The 19,332-nt window shown below is 41.4% G+C and overlaps 1 protein-coding gene across 2 annotated transcripts in view; it reads right to left on the reverse strand.

The window, feature by feature from the left end:
- Nucleotides 1–127: 127 nt before the first annotated feature.
- Nucleotides 128–19,332, reverse strand: part of pcnx2 (pecanex 2) — a 30,982-nt gene continuing 11,777 nt past the window's right edge. For both annotated transcript variants that reach the window (XM_061040054.1, XM_061040053.1), the window contains exons 15-40: nt 19,288–19,320; nt 18,444–18,615; nt 18,159–18,269; nt 17,375–17,466; nt 16,953–17,062; nt 16,639–16,747; nt 16,086–16,178; nt 15,492–15,642; nt 14,713–14,854; nt 14,321–14,498; nt 13,086–13,194; nt 12,760–12,889; nt 9,939–9,997; nt 9,554–9,769; nt 9,209–9,462; nt 8,003–8,236; nt 7,506–7,609; nt 6,203–6,347; nt 5,754–5,984; nt 4,353–4,510; nt 4,036–4,152; nt 2,593–2,771; nt 1,823–1,989; nt 1,656–1,730; nt 884–1,060; nt 128–558 (exon numbers count right to left, since the gene is read on the reverse strand). In XM_061040054.1, coding sequence (XP_060896037.1) covers nt 385–558; nt 884–1,060; nt 1,656–1,730; nt 1,823–1,989; nt 2,593–2,771; nt 4,036–4,152; nt 4,353–4,510; nt 5,754–5,984; nt 6,203–6,347; nt 7,506–7,609; nt 8,003–8,236; nt 9,209–9,462; nt 9,554–9,769; nt 9,939–9,997; nt 12,760–12,889; nt 13,086–13,194; nt 14,321–14,498; nt 14,713–14,854; nt 15,492–15,642; nt 16,086–16,178; nt 16,639–16,747; nt 16,953–17,062; nt 17,375–17,466; nt 18,159–18,269; nt 18,444–18,615; nt 19,288–19,320 — 3,720 coding nt within the window. In that variant the 3' untranslated portion in view covers nt 128–384. The remainder of the gene's footprint in view (nt 559–883; nt 1,061–1,655; nt 1,731–1,822; nt 1,990–2,592; nt 2,772–4,035; nt 4,153–4,352; nt 4,511–5,753; nt 5,985–6,202; nt 6,348–7,505; nt 7,610–8,002; nt 8,237–9,208; nt 9,463–9,553; nt 9,770–9,938; nt 9,998–12,759; nt 12,890–13,085; nt 13,195–14,320; nt 14,499–14,712; nt 14,855–15,491; nt 15,643–16,085; nt 16,179–16,638; nt 16,748–16,952; nt 17,063–17,374; nt 17,467–18,158; nt 18,270–18,443; nt 18,616–19,287; nt 19,321–19,332) is intronic.

A 19,332-nucleotide genomic window follows, 5' to 3' on the forward strand; every position in this document is an offset into this window, starting at 1 on the left:
CCTTGATAAAAAAACAAAAGTATTTCAAAATTGTAGTAGCGTAGGGCATCATCCTACCACAACTCGCACAATTTTATAAAAGCATACAAACTTCAGGTCACAAAACGAGAGGTAGAAAAGAGGCAGCTTCATTTAAAAATGTCTTTAATTCATCAACCGGATCCAAGAGCTTGTTTTCAGACTTGTTTACATTCCGACAAACAAGGTGAGACCACATGCTGAGGGCAGGAGAGGAGGCAGGTTGGTGTGCATGGGTACTCTGTCATACAATCCTTTGAATGTATGTGTGTGTGTGTCATTTTTTTTTTTGATACAGTCCTGCCTGTATATGGGCATGTGTATGGACACTCGTCTGTGTGTGTTATGTGTGTGTGTGTTCTCTCCCTACACAGTCTTTTGATCAGTCGCCTCTGGAGCTGTTGAGGCAGACGCTGAGTCCTCCAGGGTCTTGTCTAATCCCTGGCTGCAGCCTCGGTCACCTGACTGCACGCCGTCTTTCACTGTTGTAACAGCATTGGAGTAGGTTGCATCGATGCTCTCGTAAGCCTCTGATGTCCACTGAGAAAAGGGAGGGGGGGGGGGAAATTGCTTATAAGCAGGCTTAGCGGAACACGTTAGAGAAATATTCTTCTTCTATCGTTAGATGTGCTCTCACACCATTCTGCATGTCGAATCATAAGAACATAAATATGGATTTTTCATCCTTTGCAGTTGATTAAATTGATTAAACGGATAAAAAAAAAAACTAGCTATTAATACAATATCTAACTGTTTGTCTAAGTGTTGTATGAGGGGACCACCTCTCTGTTTGAGGAATGCCACACCCTCAGACAGCACTGTGAGACAAAGATTGTGCATGTGTACCTGTTGATTTGTTCATTACCTGTGTGGCCCTGCTGCCGGACCTGTGTGAGGGCCCCATTGCGATGTTGACGCTGGACGAGGACTGCGTGTCGGTCGTGTTTCCCCCTTCAGCCGCAGATAGCCCCGAGATTACCAGTCCACTGGAGAAACTCCGCTTCCCAAACAGCAGGCTGAGAGTGGATGAAGACGAAGACACCTGGGGAAAGGCAACACAAAGGAGGAAGAAGAAACGTTGTTTTTTTTGTTTTTTGTACGAAGCTGTGCAGGGTACACACACATAAGCTCATGGATTAACAATTATCAGACACAGTGGGCTGCGAGGGAAGAAAAGATTCCAGTAAATACAACATTAAAATCACATGTTCTGGTCATCAGCCGTAAAATTGAGTTATAGCTGATGAAAAGATGAAACATTAAATCTTAGCTAGAAATAACATCAACTTGTTTAAATTCTGGGACAAAATGCAAAATAATTGAGGGATTTAGTTTTCAGCATGACTGATTCTGAACATGAATCTCTGAAAACAAACAATTCATGTTCTCAGAAGGCTATAAATGTTCCTCTTTGATCTCTCAGTTGTGTATTTGTACTAATACCAAACTGTGATTGAACACTCTACTACAAGCCTTGCATTCAAAACCTTGATTAAGTACAAGTATCAGCAGAATATATGAAAAACAATCTATTAATTAGTAGTTTTCTTGCACTTTTAAAGCTGTTATTTTTTTTTATCTCTATTGCTGATCCTTTGTTTAGTTTTTCAAAAGCCTTTCTGTATAGAAGCTCTCACCTGGCTGGACCGCTGCTGATGCTGCGCTGTCTGCAGCTGAGAGCTGATCCCACCGGCTCCTGATAGACGAGGGACCTGAGGAGAGACAAAGATCCTCTTATTGCTTTGTTCTCATAGTTAAAGCAAGCTAAAGTAGGAACACCCAAGCAATGGAGGCTGCTGTAAACCTGGGAGAAAATGGAGGCTATGGAAGTGTTGAAGGAGAGCTGGCTGTTGGACAGACGCTGCACGAGTCCGTGCGTGGAGCCTGAGTCCAGGATGGGCCCTGATTGGCTGGTGACTGGGGGGCGCTGACTCTGCGGCTGCACTGACCGACTGCGGTATTCTCTCCTGGCTGCAGAAACACACACATACACTTTTAATGTAAAATCATAAAATGAATCACAATATTTCATACAACAGAAAAGTGCCTGATCGAAATGAACGATTGTTGATTTTGTACAACCAAATAATCACTTCTGTGGATGCATTTGGTTTGTATGGAGTCTTGTATAAAGTCTGGGGATTTTCTGATCATAAGTAAGGTTACATTGTAGTTGGAGCATTTTCTTTCTCATTTTGAATTGTAAGGTTAGACAGTGACATGTTGACTGTAAAACCCTCTAAAAAGTGACTTTCTTGAGAGGAAAATGTAATCAAAGAGTAAACAAAATCAACTCATAAAGCTAAACAAGCCCTACTGGTATTGTCATAACTGTTCATGTATCTGGATCATGCGTTGTGTCAGTCTGTGTGTATTATATTGTGTCTTTGCTCTTGTTCTTATCCACACCTGGCAGGACCCTCACTTTGTTGCAGTTAAGGAATTGTGAGTTAATGTGAGTGAGAGAGTTTCCACAAGCAAAGTAAGACACATACAGTATGTGTTGGTGTGTGTGTGTGTGTGTGTGTGTGTGTGTGTGTGTGTGTGTGTGTGTGTGTGTGTGTGTGTGTGTACCTGCGTTGTGGTGTCTGTGGCTGTGTGTCGTCCTGGCTCTGTGCTGATAGAGGCTCAGGCTGTTGGACGTGACGGAGGACGGGCGGTTGTTGCTCAGTGAGGAAGAACCACCAGCGCCGCAGTCCACATCCTCCATGTTCACGCCGCTGTTACAGCTGGTTAAGTTGTCCTTACGCACCCTGCAGATGACACACACACACACACAGGAAAACACGCACAGCTCTGTTTCATTTATTCATGTGCACATTGGTAAAAGGCATGAAAAACAAACTGCAAAAGGCCATCAAAAATGTATCAAGCCTTGACTATCCCTGCAAGTTAATCGCAGACATAAAGTTACACCCAGAGAAAGAGCGAGAGAGATGTTACATAACGAGCATGCATGACACACACCATGGCAGTCCTTCTCTTAAATAAGTTAAATGTATTCCTGCTGAAAAGCTCGGCAAGTCTCCTTGGCTTCTTGGCTACTTAGAGATATTAAGGCAACACCTTTTACTGAAACAGGATTAACAATCTAATCTAATCTTTAAGGACAACTCAGCCCCTTAAGAAGCTTAAGTGGGAGCCACACACACACACACACACACACACACACACACACACACACACACACACACACACACACACACACACACACACACACACACACACACACACACACACACACACACACACACACACACAAGCTGCCCTGCAGAGGTTAATGCAGAGCCTGTATGATAATTTGTAATGAACGTTTTGTGTAAAAGAGGGATTGAGAATTAAGGCGAGGGTAGAGGTAGACATAGAAAGAGAGGGAGTGATAGGAAGAAAGGGAAGGAGAGACGTAAGGAGTCAAGTCTTTGGCTGCCATCCCACTCTGCAATCTCTCTCTCTCTATTGTGCTCGCCCACTGTCCCTGTACATGTCTTTAAAAGTGAATTAAGGTGGAGAGGAAGTCTCTCTCAAACAAACACTGAGTCAATTTCCTTATATCCACAGAGACGCACTCACTGAGCAGGGAATCAGGTCTTTACGCTGCAGTTTGCAATGTGTACCGACTGATTTATATCAAATACAACCAGCCATATGAGTGAATAGGTCCCACATATTATACTGTTATATGTTATGCACATCATCTCATGTGTCATATGCCTCTGATAAAACACGGTGCAGGGTACACACATCCAAAGAAAGACGTTCACAGGTGCTGGATCAGAAACCCAACTGAAGGCAAGAATCAACTGAAGGCAAGAATCAGAAAAGGATCCGCAGAAACATTAATTGCAAAAGCAACTTTTCGATCTCACAGATGAAGAAGATCTGTGGGATCGAAACGTTGCAATTAAATTCGCATGAAACTTGGAAGCCACTGTGTGGATACTTTTTTGATTCCTGCCTGCAGAGAAAAAGCTTCATTGGCTTTTAAAGGAGCAGACAGAATCTATTTTCTAAACTGACCGTAACCATTTCGTGCAGAGCCAGGAACGAATGACATCCAGGCTTAAAGCTCCTCCTCCAATGCTGCGGAGCGTGCGGTGAGTCCCTGCGTATGATGTCGTAAGCGGTGACACATACCTTAAAAAAAAGAAAGAATAATAAATGTCAGGATTAAGGTACGTCTGCAGATACGCAAAGATGGAGAGATAATCACATAAAAACACTGAAATGTTCAAATTGTGTCAAAGATAGACACAAGTGAGCATCATAGATAATGCAAACGTTCACTTCCAATCCTTTAACTTGATAACATGGCAGCATCCCAGTGAATGACGTACATGGGATAGCCCAGCGGCTGGTCGCAGGAGGAGTTGACCATATTCCTCAGCGCCTGCTTTGAGTTCTGGATGCTACCACGCTCCGGGTTTCGGTTCCGTAAAAACACCAACTCCTGCTGTTGACCCGCCCACAGACCACGCACACACTCCTTATTGATCTGCAGAGAGAGAGATGATAGAGGTGGTCAGATAGTACAGGAGGGAACATCCTGCAGGAAGTATGTAGATGGGGAAATTATATTTACAGGATATATAAAGTAATTTATGTTTGGTCCTCTTTCACTGGTAAACACAGGCAAATGGCATTAGCTCGATTCTGGCAAAGCTTTTGGGGGCATTTATAATCATAAGAAAATTATTTATTAGAACAGAGATTGAACTGAGGGGCTAACAAACATCCTGAACTAATATAGTGTTTGGGCTTCACACAGGAGGCCGGATGCTTTAGCTTTAACATCATCTATTCTGAAGAACTCAAACTTAATGTTGTAGAGTATTACCAGGAAATGTGTGCACTTAGCAAAGTAATTGAAGAGTCAATAGGACTGATTAGAACTGAAAGGATGGCCATTTTTGCATTGAGTTCATAAAAACCTACTTACGGATTTCTGTTTTTGCACTGAGCTTATTATATTCAGTAAGCCGTAGAGGAAAGGACCTTCATCTCTATATTTCAAATTGACATCAATTGGTACCTTTCCTGTTTCTCTTGTAAATATGATAATATGTATATGCTTTGTATAAGTCATTGTTGATGAACTTTTTGATATTCTTTGGACTATGTGGATGAATATGTTATATTTGCACATTATAGTTTTCATTTGAGGCCGTGACTCTGAATAATGTTTATCGCCATGATGGGTCATGTGACCGTTTGTATTTAACACACCTATGCGTATGTGATCGTGCTGGGCGAGCCCGTGAGGAAGCTACAGGCAGAACGAGTTGTTTGTTCACAATAAAATAGAGTGAAGTTATTTTCAGTGTGCCACAGATCATGGATTTATTTTCAACTAGACATGTTTGCGTCTTAAAGGAAAGGAAAAAAAAGAGCAAAGCCAGCACTTTTCAGGAGACAGCCTGACAATCAGTTCCAACCTTCTCTATCAAGATAGATTCAGCTGAGGAGTGAAGTTGTGGTTCACATGAAAAGCTAAGGCCTTTGGTGCTGCCATGTGACTACATTACACATTTTTACTTGATAAAAAGGATACTGCACAGATAGACCTTCTGTCTGTGTAGGCACACACACACAGAGAGGTACAGTAATTGTAGCCAAATGATTGATACGCTTTCTGTACCGTCATTTTCCAAGCTTTACTAAGGCTGCAACCTGAGAAATGAAATATTCCTCGCATATAAAAATTACAAAATCCCTGCATCAAACCTCGACCTGCTTACCTTGATGACCTTGAAGCTTAGGTGGCGTTTGTACAGCATGATGATCTTATATTCGTCCGTGCCGTCATCGATCATGTGTCTGAGTGTGAGCAGCGTGTCGCGGCTGGATAGCACAGCCTTACGCCAGGCGGGGTCACTCTCGTGGCAGATGACCAGGCTGCTGCGGTAGTTGGTGATGGCTTCGTACAAGATAGATGCCTCCTCGGTCTCCTCCAGACAGGTGAAGTGATCCTGAAAGGGCGGGAAAAGGCATGATGGAGCACTGCGGGATTTCATTAAAGGGAAACGTATGCTCCAGGGATGAGTAATGGACATGTTTGAGATATACTAGAAGCTTTAATGTCTACAAAGACAAAGGGCGTGGATTTACAACACTGAAGTCACAGCATGAGGACATGGCAGCAGCAGCAGCAGCAGCAGCATCCATTTAAAGGCACAGCACACTTTACCTGATGCAGTTTGAGGCTCATTCTGACTGCAGGAGCGACCACTTTCTGCAGGAGGTCCAGATCAGTAAAAACCCACTCGTCTTTGGTAGCGATGCGGAAGTCGCCTTTAAACAGGGTGTTGAAACCGTAAAGAAATGACTCCAGACTTTGCGGAGGGTGCCGATGTTTGTTTGGAAAGAGAAGGGAAATAAAAAGATTGAGAGGGGAGAGAAAGAAGAGGGATTATGCAACTGTTAAGTGTTTTCAGAATAGACAAAAAGTCATGAGAGCAGGAGCAGTTTGGGATGAAAGATTTGGCTGCTAGCGCCCCCCTCTGTTGCAGCTGTCACACTGCAGGGAAAAACATCCTGATACTTAGTTCTATACCAAACAGCAGATTTTTACAGCACCTTTCTTACAAGTTCAATTCTAAAATGATGTGTCATTTATGCGTTTATACAAATAACATGAACCTGAAAAGAAAGCTGTTTTATGAATGCAATCATGCGTGGTTCACGCTGGACTGCATGTTGGTATATTTTGGGAACAATTAATTCTACTCAGTAAATATTGTTGTCTGTTGTTTTCTTTCAAATGTAATTTGGGTTTTAATCATTCATAACTCATGTATGAGTTTAGCGTTACATTCCCATACTTTCTTTATGGTTCTCTAAACTACAAATCTGTCTCTGAGGGGATCACAGTTTTGCACAGATTATCCGAGAAAGCTGCTTTTGTTGATCCCTGAAAATCCCAGGTGTCTTGCACTTGAAGGAAATACTTCATAAACATACAGTAAATGTCACACTTGATATATTTTTAAAAGTTGAAAATTCAAGATTTCTTTAAACCCCCGCCACAAAAAAAAAAAAATAATAATAAAAAAACACGAGTATGAAAATGTTGATGTATGAAAACAGACATCATGTCACTCACAGATGAAATGTTGAATTTAAAAGCTTGAAGACATTTATAATTTGCTGCTTAAACTTGTATTGGCTAATGTAGTCCTCATACAGCTATCTTACTGCAACTATATAAAAGAAGAGGGTACTTTTTCATGTCCCCTGTTAACTGCTCATACATCATTTAACCTTAGAATGATGAACAGTAAATGTTGTCTATCCAAATGGGATGTATGAGTCCATTTAAGAGTTCAACACACGGGTCAGATAAAACCCCAAAAAGCCTGGCAAAAAAAAGCTGACTGTTCAAAACTGTCAATGGTGGTTATTGATGATTCCCACATGACTCAGTTCAGAGATTGGTGTTTGTCTTGTTTATGTGTCTACATGTGTCACTCTGTCGCTTGAACAAGGTTTACCTGTTGGACATGTTGTGTGATGCCGTGCCGAGAGATCTCCTTCCCAGGACTGAGAGAGCGTAACACAAAGTCACCAAGCTAGAGTCCTCATCGCTGTCAACAGGCTGTGCAAAAGAAGAGACAGAAAGAGAGGGCAAGCATGTAGAGTCTGTCACATGGGACAAATATATAAAAATATTATATTCATGAGGTATGTATGCTGCTAAAAATTCATAGAATTGAGTGAAAATTTGCAATTAAATCAGAGGCGAATGTTTCATTGTCCCACTGCTTCTGCTTTTCTTTTATTCACTCACTGAAGTTAAACGGTTCTGTCCTCTAGAGTGTGATTATTTGCTTCTTTTCTTACCATGACACAGCATTCACCTAAGTATTTCAGATTTTGGACAGTTGAAAAGACAAAACAAGAGTCTGGCTACCTAATCTTGCACTCTGGGACTCCCTCAGCTGCTCTAACCCATGATGAAGTCTGATAGAAAAATCTATAAGTGAGGTACCGTCTCCATCTTCCCTGCACAGTACTGGATCCACTCCAGGTAGACGTTGCAGAAGCTGGCGCGGGTCACTCCCTGCAGGCAGTGCACGTAGTCTTCATCGATCTTCACACTGAAGACCTGAGGGTCACGTTCGATGTGGTGCCACTTTGTGTACGACTGCAGCGCCTCCTCAATGGAGGCATCTTTGAGCCAGGTGGATAGTTTGGGAGAGTGCACCAGGAAGTAGATTATACTCTAAAAAGAAGACGGGGAAGAGGCCAGGGGTCAAACGAACTCAAAGAAAAGAGAACTTGTGTTAAAGCTGCTGACCAGATCTGAAACAACAATTTGGAAGCTGCTGTTTGTAATTCTAATGAATGTAAAATATCCTGCTTCATCTGCAAACTGCACACTGCTTAACCTATTGGCAGGAAAATCTTTCAGTCTGATGAGATAGGTGAAATATTCAATTATATTTTCAGTCCACGACGTAGGAGCTCAGTGAATATGTCTATAGTTGATGCATTATTAAATCTGCAGTAGATACCTTTCCATTCCAGGGACTCTTATAAAATAACTGCTGACTAATGAAAACAGATGACTGTAGTGTGTCTTGTTAATCTGACATGCTGGAACTGTGAAAATGTGGCATGGCAACATTTTTCCATCTCCATATAACTCAAATTCTTCTTAACCTTCAGCTCACCGGTGTTGTTAGTGTTGAATTATATTAACAGTTGTATGGAAATTATTCTGCCAGAAACAAAGGCATGTGTTTTACAGTTTTGAAACCAACTGGTTAGATGACCGACCCCCAACCCATCCTGAACAATCTCCAGAATCCAAATATCCAACTTTTATACCATACAGGGACGTGGACTTGCTGTTTAAACCCACATATGTAGACTCTGGAGGCCTGAAATGTACTTTGGTACATATTGAAATGGAAAAAATATAAAATATGTAGAGAAAGTTAATCTGTGCTTTTCGTATCAATTTGCTTTAAGTCACACAATCTGTGTCAGTGCTAACATCACCAGTAAACACTGGACATACTGGTTAATCAGGAGATGTTAAACTAGAATGTTCATTTTCCGACCATTAACAATAAGATGCTTCAACACTTTAGCTTCCCTTTCAGAAATCTAAGTAACAACTTCCCTGAGTTGATTTCCAACGCAAACTGAAACTTGTAAAACTGCACATATACACAGAGATAAGACTTACCTTCAGGTAGTAGGTGATGAGGAGCTTTCTGAGGTCGTACACTTGCAGCATGGTGGCAGCGTTGTTCTCACTGATGCTGTATCCCTCCAGCAGATACTTGGTGGCCATCACCTCCCAGGCCAGCCAGCGCAGGTTGAAGGCTGCATTGCACGACAGCATGTGGGGTAAGTGACCCGGCTCGCAGCAGCAGCATGCATCGTCCTCCTCCACGCCCTCTGTGATGGCCTCCACCTCTCGCTGCTGGCAGTAAGTACCTGGGATGGGGTTGATCAGCCAGACAGCTAGTTAGCTTATCTCTCATTAGAGGAAAAACATGTGAAGTTGAAGAAAGGTGTGGAATCTTACCTCTGAACTCCAGGCCTCTCAGCTGGAAAGTGACTAAACCGTTGCCGATCTCGATGAGGTGGACCAGGGCGTTGAGGTAGTCAGAAGCCAGAATGAAACAGTCTCCGGCGCTGTAGTTGCCCCATCGTCCCAGCATGAGGTCGCCGCACAGGGAATGCTGCAGCGAGCGGGTCAGGTACTCGTAAAAGATGGAGTTCAGGTTGCTGTCATCACACCCTGAAAATGAACGATGGTACGTAGGGACAGAGAAGAAGTTCACACACGACTGCTTCTTTCCCCCCCCCCCACTGATTCTAAACTACAAGACGTCTGTTTGAATACTTCAAAGAGGAAAGTCAAATAAAGTGTCCTCTACCAGACAAAAGTTTAGTGTGAAAACACTCACCTGTCTCCTTATCCACTTGGGACACCAGTCTGCTGTTAGAGTTGTCTATACGCTTTGTGCTGCAATGAATCAGTGACAAAAAAGAAAAACGGTCAAAACTACATCTTAAAGGCACAGTATGTAACTTCTGCCACTAGGGGTCTCAAATATGTTATGATAACCTTAGTATTTACAGTCTATGGAAATAACCTGGAAATATCTCACCAATGTTTGATGAAAATCTACATGAAATTATATCTTTATTCTATTGTATTCTAAGGATTTGAACCTCCTGTGTTTCCTCATTAAGAAATCATTATAGCATTTCCTCAGTCTGTCAGTACCTGTTTTTATCTAGTTCTTTCTTACCCTCTTTATAAATTGTGGGGTAGGGTTGGGGGGGTTTGGGGTCAAGCACTTTGAGAGACATCACTGTGTATGACAAGTGCTATACAAATAAAGTTTGATTGATTGTTTGATGAAATGACTCGAGAAAAATCCATGTTGATTGAGGCACTGTTCTGGAGTTTTATTCTCACTTCATTGAGTCGTACTTTTTTCATTTCATGTTCCTTTTGTCGAAGTGAAAAAGCCATGAGTAATGTTATCTAATGCAGGCTGACCTTAAACAAGGATGAGTTTGTCTGAGGTTTTGAACATTTTTGGAAAACTTTATAATGCCAATTTAAAAAAAAAAAAAAAACTAAACAAAAATAGACAAACAGGTCTAGCGTTCATTTCATTTTTTAAATGCAGAAATCTTTTTAAGTATGCCTTTAAGTGAAAAGCATAAGTAATGCAATATTGTCAATGTGTTTCCCAGTGTTTGTAACAATATAAGATGAACAACTAACACATTCACAATGCATCAAATCAAAGTCCTTTTTGTTAAACTGGCAGCACCAAAACATGCAGAACATTACTGATAAAGACAACTATCTTCTTTAAATCCTTAGTGGACTTAATTACTATTAACATGAATACAAGGTGAATTCCTCCAAGCACCACTCACACAGTTAAAAACATTTTAAGACGAGACTGTTCTGTGGTCTCAGTTGTTGTTGTATATTTTCCCATTGTCATGTTGTATTGATGTTAAGAGTGTCAGCCAGCACAGCTACAGCCTAAAATGCCCAAGATCCAACTCCTGCAGAGTGATTTGAATGTTTGATTTCCAAAGCAGACCCCGGCGTCTAAATATAATCTCATGTCAAATCACTGAAGTTTGCACAACATAGCTGCAGCTATTTTTGGAGCGCTTTGAGTGGGCTCAAGCACAAACAGTCCCTCACATCAATAAGTAAGAGGGAACAGGGGGGTTATGTTGTGTAAGGGTGAACGAGAGGAGGAGGGGGGGGTGGGGTGGGGGGGTGGTTGTCTGTCTTCTAAACTGCCAAACTCAGTTGATAAAGTTTGATTTGCAAACTAAATATAAAAAAATGATTACAGTACATTGTTGATGTTATTGATAAAACTTAAAAAAAAAAAACGTTTTACAAAAGAATCATTCGTTTCTTAAATTGCTGGGTAATGTCATTTTTTTAAGATTCATTTATCTAAATAGGGAGATGTAGTTGATTTGTTTGGGACTATTTCCAGTATTGGATTTATTCACACTTACTTCTCTAGCAGGTATTTACAGCAGTATGTTCTTGTGCATGTTGCATGTGCAATTGACTCAGGGCCTGATTCACTATGAATAGATTACAACCACTAATAACATCAAAAATGCAAATAATTTGCTCCTGATATCTGCTCTGTCTCAAGGTCTAAGATGACGATGTAGAGATGTCCTGTTCCATGTCAGTTTGCTCTTGTTTGGAGTCTGATTGTAAAGAGAAGCTCCTGTGCTCTCATGAAGGAGCACAGTGCCGTCCACAAAAAGACGAAAAAGACGATGAGCTAAGATGGGAGGGGAAACTTTGTGAAAATGTTTTGTGAGGCCAGCCTTGAAAAATTGGGATATGAGTTTCACCTTTTCAAAAAAGAAAAAAGCTTCCTCCCTTAATGGAGCAAGCAAGGACACTTAAGACAGAAACAACTCACATCTTCGTCATGCGTAGACCTCTCCACACATGTGGACAAAGTGACGAGCCGCTGACAGCCCCAGACCGGTTTCACCCCTGGTTATTTAAGTAATAGTAAACTCAAAGTCATATTTACAGACTTTATCTGCAGATTATTGAATTTAAAGTCAAATAAGAGACCAAATTGTTTTCCTTTTATCACTGGAAAGTTTGTGAATGACCGCTCATAAATACTGTGGCGCTGTCACCACCAACTCTTAGCAGCCTGTAATATTTTCCCTCTCACTGCGCATGGCTATTAGCTCCATGGTGTTTTTGAAACTCTTTCTGCAAGTAAGGCCCTTTGCATATGTAGACAATTTGTCCCCAAATAACTGTTTAAATAAATGCAAACAGCACCAGCACACAGAAATGCTGCTCACTCTGCAGTGCAGTTAGGGGGGGAATTTAACACTCTGCGTGTGTTTTGTGTTAAAAGGAGGTGCCATTTTGACTCATTTGAGCAGTTTTAGGGGTCCCAAAAGCCAGTAAAGAGTAAACATGTGCTCAAAATTGACATGAATTAAACATGAACTGTGCTAAAAACGTATAGTAATAAAATAATGTAATCCAGTAATACTGTCTTGCTCGTTGATCTGTTTTGTTAAGATTTGGACAACAGGATTGGTTGATGATTTCACTTGTGTATTGACGGGCAGCCTTCTTTTAGATTTTGAAATTAAAATGTCAGTGAATACTTCTCACACATGTTAAGGCTGTTCGGGAAGTTCACTCTACTCTCACCGAGTCGTTTGTTTTTTTTGTCGGGGTCTTACTTGTAGTTTCGCTCCCAGAACCTTATTGGCCGAGGATAGGAGGATATGAAGATGGCGCTGCCCAGGAAGGGAGCCAGCGGTGTGTAGAAGACAGTGGTGAGCAAAGTCTGCAGCAGCAACATGGCAGAGTCTGAATAAACACACACACACCGGTCAAGGAAAGACAAGCAGTTACTAATCTGATATCATGAAGACACAGAGAAACACACACACACACACACACACACACACACACACACACACACACACACACACACACACACACACACACACACACACACACACACACACACACACACACACATAAGGTCTGAGGAAAAGGATACGTGGCACAGCAAACGGCTGAGCGAAGGCATGGAAAGCGCTGCCCCAGGCAATCTGCCACGGAGCGATGTAAACGAGGATGAAATGAAGCTTCAGCAACAGCTCTCGCATCTGGACAGAAAGAGAAGAACACAGTAAGTCCTCTGTGAACACACTCAACAGAGGAGTCCTTATATTTGGCATCACAGTGTGTTATTTATATTTAGCACTACCTTTGACTCAAAGGAAAATAAATTGACATTTTTTTCAAATCAATATTAAGGTCATATATGGCCTCTATGGCCAAATACCAGCATATTAAACATATTCATTTTAATATATGTGTACGTGGCACTTTCAAACAAAACACAAAAAAGAGATTCAGTTGAAATTGTCACTTTTTTTCTTGGTGAACTAATCTTTTAGTACCTACCACCTACCTACCAATTTTTTTTTAATGATTTTTAAGAACTGTGGAAAGAGAAGGAAATCAGGATGAGAGAGAAAACTAAATAACATGCAGGAAAGGAACCACAGGCAGGACTCGAACCCGGACCGCCCGCTTGGAGGATCAAAGCTACTGTACATGGGGTGCTACCTAACCACTGGGCCAATCAGCACCCCAGCCCTGATTTTCAATTAAAAAAAACAAATGAGGTACTTCCTTTCGGTGACAGAAAGGTGGTTGGAGCTTCTTAGCCGAGAAGTTTGGTTAGATGTTATTAGTTATCTCTGTCTCTCTTATCTGTTTACAAGCTCACCTTGAAACCCACCCCACCAAAAAAAAGTTTTAAAAAATCCTTCCCCCAGAAAAATCAATCAATTATCAAAGGTCACAAACCTCCTGACATTTTTACCCTAATATGGGCAAAACCCAGAAATGCTGTATCTTACAATTCCTATAACGCAACAAAATCGTGTGTTATTGTCACACCTCTTGTTTGTAAAGAAAAACGCTGGGATGACTCAGTTCTTAGATACACAATGACATCATTATGGTTATTTTTCTCAGACTGGACGATGCTCCTTCAGAGCCACAGAAGACTTAAGAAAGCTATTCTCAGAGGCCGAGTATAAAAGTATTCAAATAGTCAGTCAGTCTTTTATTTGCTGAACTTGGTATAATTTCTTGTCTTTCTCTGAGAACTTAACACGTTTGCTTTTACCTGTTTGGCTCTGTTTCTAAATGGATCTTTGTCCAATGCTCAGCACGTCAGCCAACTCTGTTTCCGGGTAGGAAAAACCAGTGTTCTCTCACCTTGTGGAAAGCGATAGACATGATGAAGAAGTCCAGCAGGAAGCTCTCAGAGGCGTGCGGACAGTCAAAGTGGAAAAAGACCAGCGTGAAGAGCAGGGTGAGGAACTGGAAGCTCGGATCACAGAAGGACGAACGCAAGAGTTTCAATCCAGCGACTGTCGTCAGGAGTACATCGCAGCTGGAGGCAGAACAGACAAGAGTTTAGTCAACACACACACACACACACACACACACACACACACACACACACACACACACACACACACACACACACACACACACACACACACACAAACACACACACACTGATCTACAGGCAGCGAAGTGTTATACACATCTTTTTCACAAATTCGTTGTATACTGTGTGTTGGATGCTGCATGTGTCCACTCACTGAATTCCCAGCTTCTTGCGGTGACTTAGGGCAAATCCGTCGTTAGTTAGTGCGCTCAGAATGATGGCTGGGTACACCACATACTTCTCAAAGCACAGGAGCCCGACGTAAAGCCGCTCAAACCACATCAGCACAGCGTCCTCTGTGACACACACAAGAGCAGGGAAATGATTCAAGAGGATCAGGATCACGGCTTGCACACAAGGATGTGCGGGAGACACATTTCAAGGTGAATTTTTTTGTTAGTTGTTCCATTATTAAACGTAACTGAAGCATCATAACCGTGACGATTATACAGCTGTTTATCATTTCAAAGTCTCATTACATTCACGTCTGACAAAGTAGTTTTATTTTTAGCATTTTAAGGTTGTTGTTTTTTTTTGTCTCTAAATCAACCAAATATCTCATAAACTACTAAAACGTTTTCTGCTTAATCAAAAGGCATTGCCCCAGTTCATCAGTCAACATGCAAACATGCGCGCCGAAGGAAATCTTGCATGCTGTGCCCCTAAATTCCCAAACAGTGTTAACATGTCAATAAAATCAGCATTACTCACTCTGTGGATTGTTATGTATGCAGATCAATCAAGCATTGACTTTGAGTGTATTTATATTCAGATCTGGATCCAAAACTATTTACTATCCTCATAATACAGAAAGCTGCATGGTCTTGTTGTTTTTTTCATGTATGCTCCCTGATCATTTTCCTGTCCGTCCATTGGCTTACATAATTAACTATGAACAAACAACTCCATGTACAGACTAGTGGGCATGCTGACCTCTGGGTTCAAACTGGTGATACTCTTTGGTCTTGAGTACTGGATGGGAGATCCACAACCAAGGGTGGTGCTTCCTCAGCTGGGGGATCAGGTAGTGGGTGACAAACCCCACTGTCCCCGCCAGAGCGTACAGCACGATGGTCACAAAAGGCTAGAAATAGAAGGGATATATTATTTAAAGCTCATGTGAGTATTTTTAGCTGGTTATGAAGCAGACAGTAATTATATATATATATATGAATCTACAAAAGCAAAGGAGAGTGTCTATTTCTATAAGTATGTTATCTCTTGCATCGGGTCGGTGTCAGATGAGGCAATTGACAGAATGTAAACTGGTAAGTTTTCCAAGGAAAAGAAGGACATTGATCTGAACGTTTGACAGTAAAAAACAGCAGGAGGATACTTTTTTGTTCAAGAATATCACTTTACGCAAGACATCAGTGGCAAAGAGACAGGGTGTGCTGGTTTTGTGTTATCAGGGGACACCAAAAACAGCACAAGTGAAAGTTGATCATACTAGCTTTAAAGAAAGAAAGATGGTGAAAATAAAGGCAACACATCTTAGGGAGTGTAAAAAAGAGGAAACAGTCTCACCTTGAGAGACAGGAACACGGTACTCGCAGTGATGGCAAAGGTCAGGATGTAGGCGACAGAGCACACAACTACATCCGACAGCAGAATCTCCTTCTGCAGAGAGAGAGGAGATCTTTAAAAATCCACAAAAACTCATCTGTCTGACTCATTTAGGTGTGATTATTTCTTTGTAATCGTTCTGAGTCTTCAGCTTTTGGAGATCAAAGACAAAGCAGCTCGCAAAGAGCTTCATAATCCTCTATTAATAGAGCGCAAGGCAGCGAGAGGCTCGTTTTTGCAGGATGCATAACTCCCTGTAATCCCAGACAACGTTTTATTATCTCGTCTTAAAGTCTTACTGAGTCTTACACTCGGTTTGGATGAATTCTGGTTCCTCAGGTGCTGAGCAAAGATTACCTGGTGATAATTGCTGTGGGCTGCGGCAATGTTAAGCAATAAAAAACAAATAATGTGCAGGTCAACTCAACACTTGAAATGTTTAATTATGCTTTCAGTGAGCAGATTTTTCTAACAGACTCAATCAGTTTAAGTTTCTGTATTGGTCTTTAGTCACCATCGAGCTCTGCAGTTTGTCAGGAAGTGGGTCTTTGATGTCTGTGTCTTCCTCCTCCTCTTCCTCGCTCTCCACCAAAGCGGGCATTATTTTGGACTTGATCAGAGACCTGCAAGTAACAAAACTGTTGCATGAGAGGCTCTTACATGATGAATAAGACAAAGACACACCATGAACTTATTTTGTTACGACACAGGAAATTGTCTTGTTTCATTATTTTGAAATGTTCCATTTTGTATTTTAAGTTTGTAACTGTGCTGCCTGTCTGAGCTGAATCTCTCTTGAAGAACACACAGCGATGCACAAACACTCACATGAGCACAGAGGGGTCACTGCTCTGTCGGCTGAGGTGGTAGGAGAAGACCACCAGAAGGCCGCAGAATCCAGAGAACAAAGCCGGCGTGTGCTGCTCATCCCACGGCTCCTGGAACAACACACAGAGGCACACAAACCTGTGTGAATCACACCATCATGTACCCATAAAGCAAAGGTCTGCTGCTTTCAGAGCTTCACGGTTCAAAAGCTTCCTTTTCCAGCTGCAATACTGAAGTTACTTTTAAAGATGACTCACAACTCTTTATGTTGTGCTGCAACTGTACTTACAGCATTGACTGTATGCTATTTATAACTGATCTCCCTGTCGTCTTCTATTCCTGTAGCCAGGAGGATTACTATGAACCCAAATTCAGGAGGACGGGAGAGGAGAGGGAATATTTTGTTTGTATTCAGTTTGTACCTTGAGAGCTCCGAAGCAGAAACCGTAGAGCAGAGACAGAGCGATCAGACTGCGGAGGATGCTGTAGACTGCAGAGACCAGACTCGTAGCAGCTGGAAGACACAAATAACAGGAAAGGGACAAGACATGCATTAACAACAGAGAGAAACCCAGAAGTTAAGATCTCGTTTGACTTTTTTTTTTTTTTTAAATCCAAAGGAGATTTTACTTTTACTTGAAAGCCATCAGAAATGATTTCTCACCAAATGAGTTCTAGTTTTATAATCAAACCTGTCATTTTCTGCCACAGGAAGGTCCGTTATGGACATGTCAGGTTTTTAGATTCACTGTGTCTGTGGTGAAAGTGCTGTCAGTGTGTAAACTCCATCATCTTGGTCGGAGAGTTGCAGAGTCACCTTAAACTAATGTGTGTGAATGGGATTAGTTATTACTGATGGACACTTTACAAAGCAAACGCTACCATCAGTGTGGTAATGGGTGTGTGACCTCTGGTGTTAAAGCGCTATGAGTAGTCAGAGGACTAAAAAAGTGCAATAAAAGCTCAAGTCCATTCACTAATTACCTTAACTGTAACAACAAACTGAAACCAGAACACTTTCTTATTCGTGAAATCAGACCCGAGAACAGATTTTTCCATTTATGTCAAATCTGTAAATATAGATATCTACAGATGCATCTTGAAATGAATAATACGATGGTGGGTTAGGGGTAATGAAAACAGAAAGAACAATCAACACTTGCTTTCAATTATAGAAAACTAGAGATTAGAAACTCTTGCACCAACCTGTTCCTCCAAACAGATGCATGTCGATCTGCTCCAGCAGGTAGATGGTGAAGGTGTTGATCTGAGGGAAAAGGCCCACCAGGAAGGTGATTGGGAAGCAGTAGGTAAAACCTGTTTTACATATCAGACAAAAACAGGCCATTTTTAGGAATTATCGTTTTGGATATGAGTCCAAACAAATGATTAACAACGAGAAATAAAGCAGTTGCCATGTCACAGCAGATGCTTGTCTGAGACAAGGCTCCAGTGGGAAGCTGCTTGTTCGTCTCCTCTCTCCCTACCTACCCATGAGCATGTCTCTTAAGAAGTGCAGCGCGTCGTGGCAGACTATGGTGACTCCGTACAGGGTGGAGACAGGAAGGTCCTTCATCCTCAGCAGCTGCTCCAGCAGCCAGATCAGAGTGCAGAAGATGCAGAAGTAGGCAGCCCGGCTGTAAGCCACCAACTGGTTGTGACCCTAGACGCACACGCACACACACACACACACACACACACACACACACACGCACACACACACACACACACACACACACACACACACACACACACACACATAGACACACAGATCAGGATTTTAGAAGAGTAAAAACAGCAGTCTTACACTAAAGCATGTGACAATAATCTATGTGCATTATATATAAGTATACATATATTTCCAATGCCCAGGGACAACAGATGGAAATTAGCTGGTTAGCTAAACCTGTTACAAAACATCTCTTCTCTTCTTTTTTGGTACACTGAGCCTGATTCAAATAAACTAATAAACTAAACGAAATGATCTATAATAATCATGGACATCATAAAGTTGTCAATAAGTAAGTCAAATAATAACTTTTTAAAATCCCTGTAGGATTTTTCAAAAGCTAGCTTGTTAGCTTTCTTGAGTCATTTGTGAGGATATTCAAAATGAACTGATTTCAAATGAATAACATCTTTGAGCCAAAGACTGACAACATGCAACACTAAAAAGAAACAACGATCACAAGGTGAAACCAACCGATAGGGGCATCATGGATGTATGCATAGAAGTTTATTAAAAATAATAAATAAATAAATAGAACTAATATGACGTTTATTTTATTTTGATATGTCATCTGAGATTTAGTAAAAACGTGAGCTGTTAACTTACATGTGTCGGTGAAGCTGCATCTGGTTGAACACTCTGGACAAAAGA

This window comes from Labrus mixtus, chromosome 6, assembly GCF_963584025.1.
Source record: "Labrus mixtus chromosome 6, fLabMix1.1, whole genome shotgun sequence".
In the NCBI taxonomy this organism is placed as follows: Eukaryota; Metazoa; Chordata; class Actinopteri; order Labriformes; family Labridae; genus Labrus; species Labrus mixtus.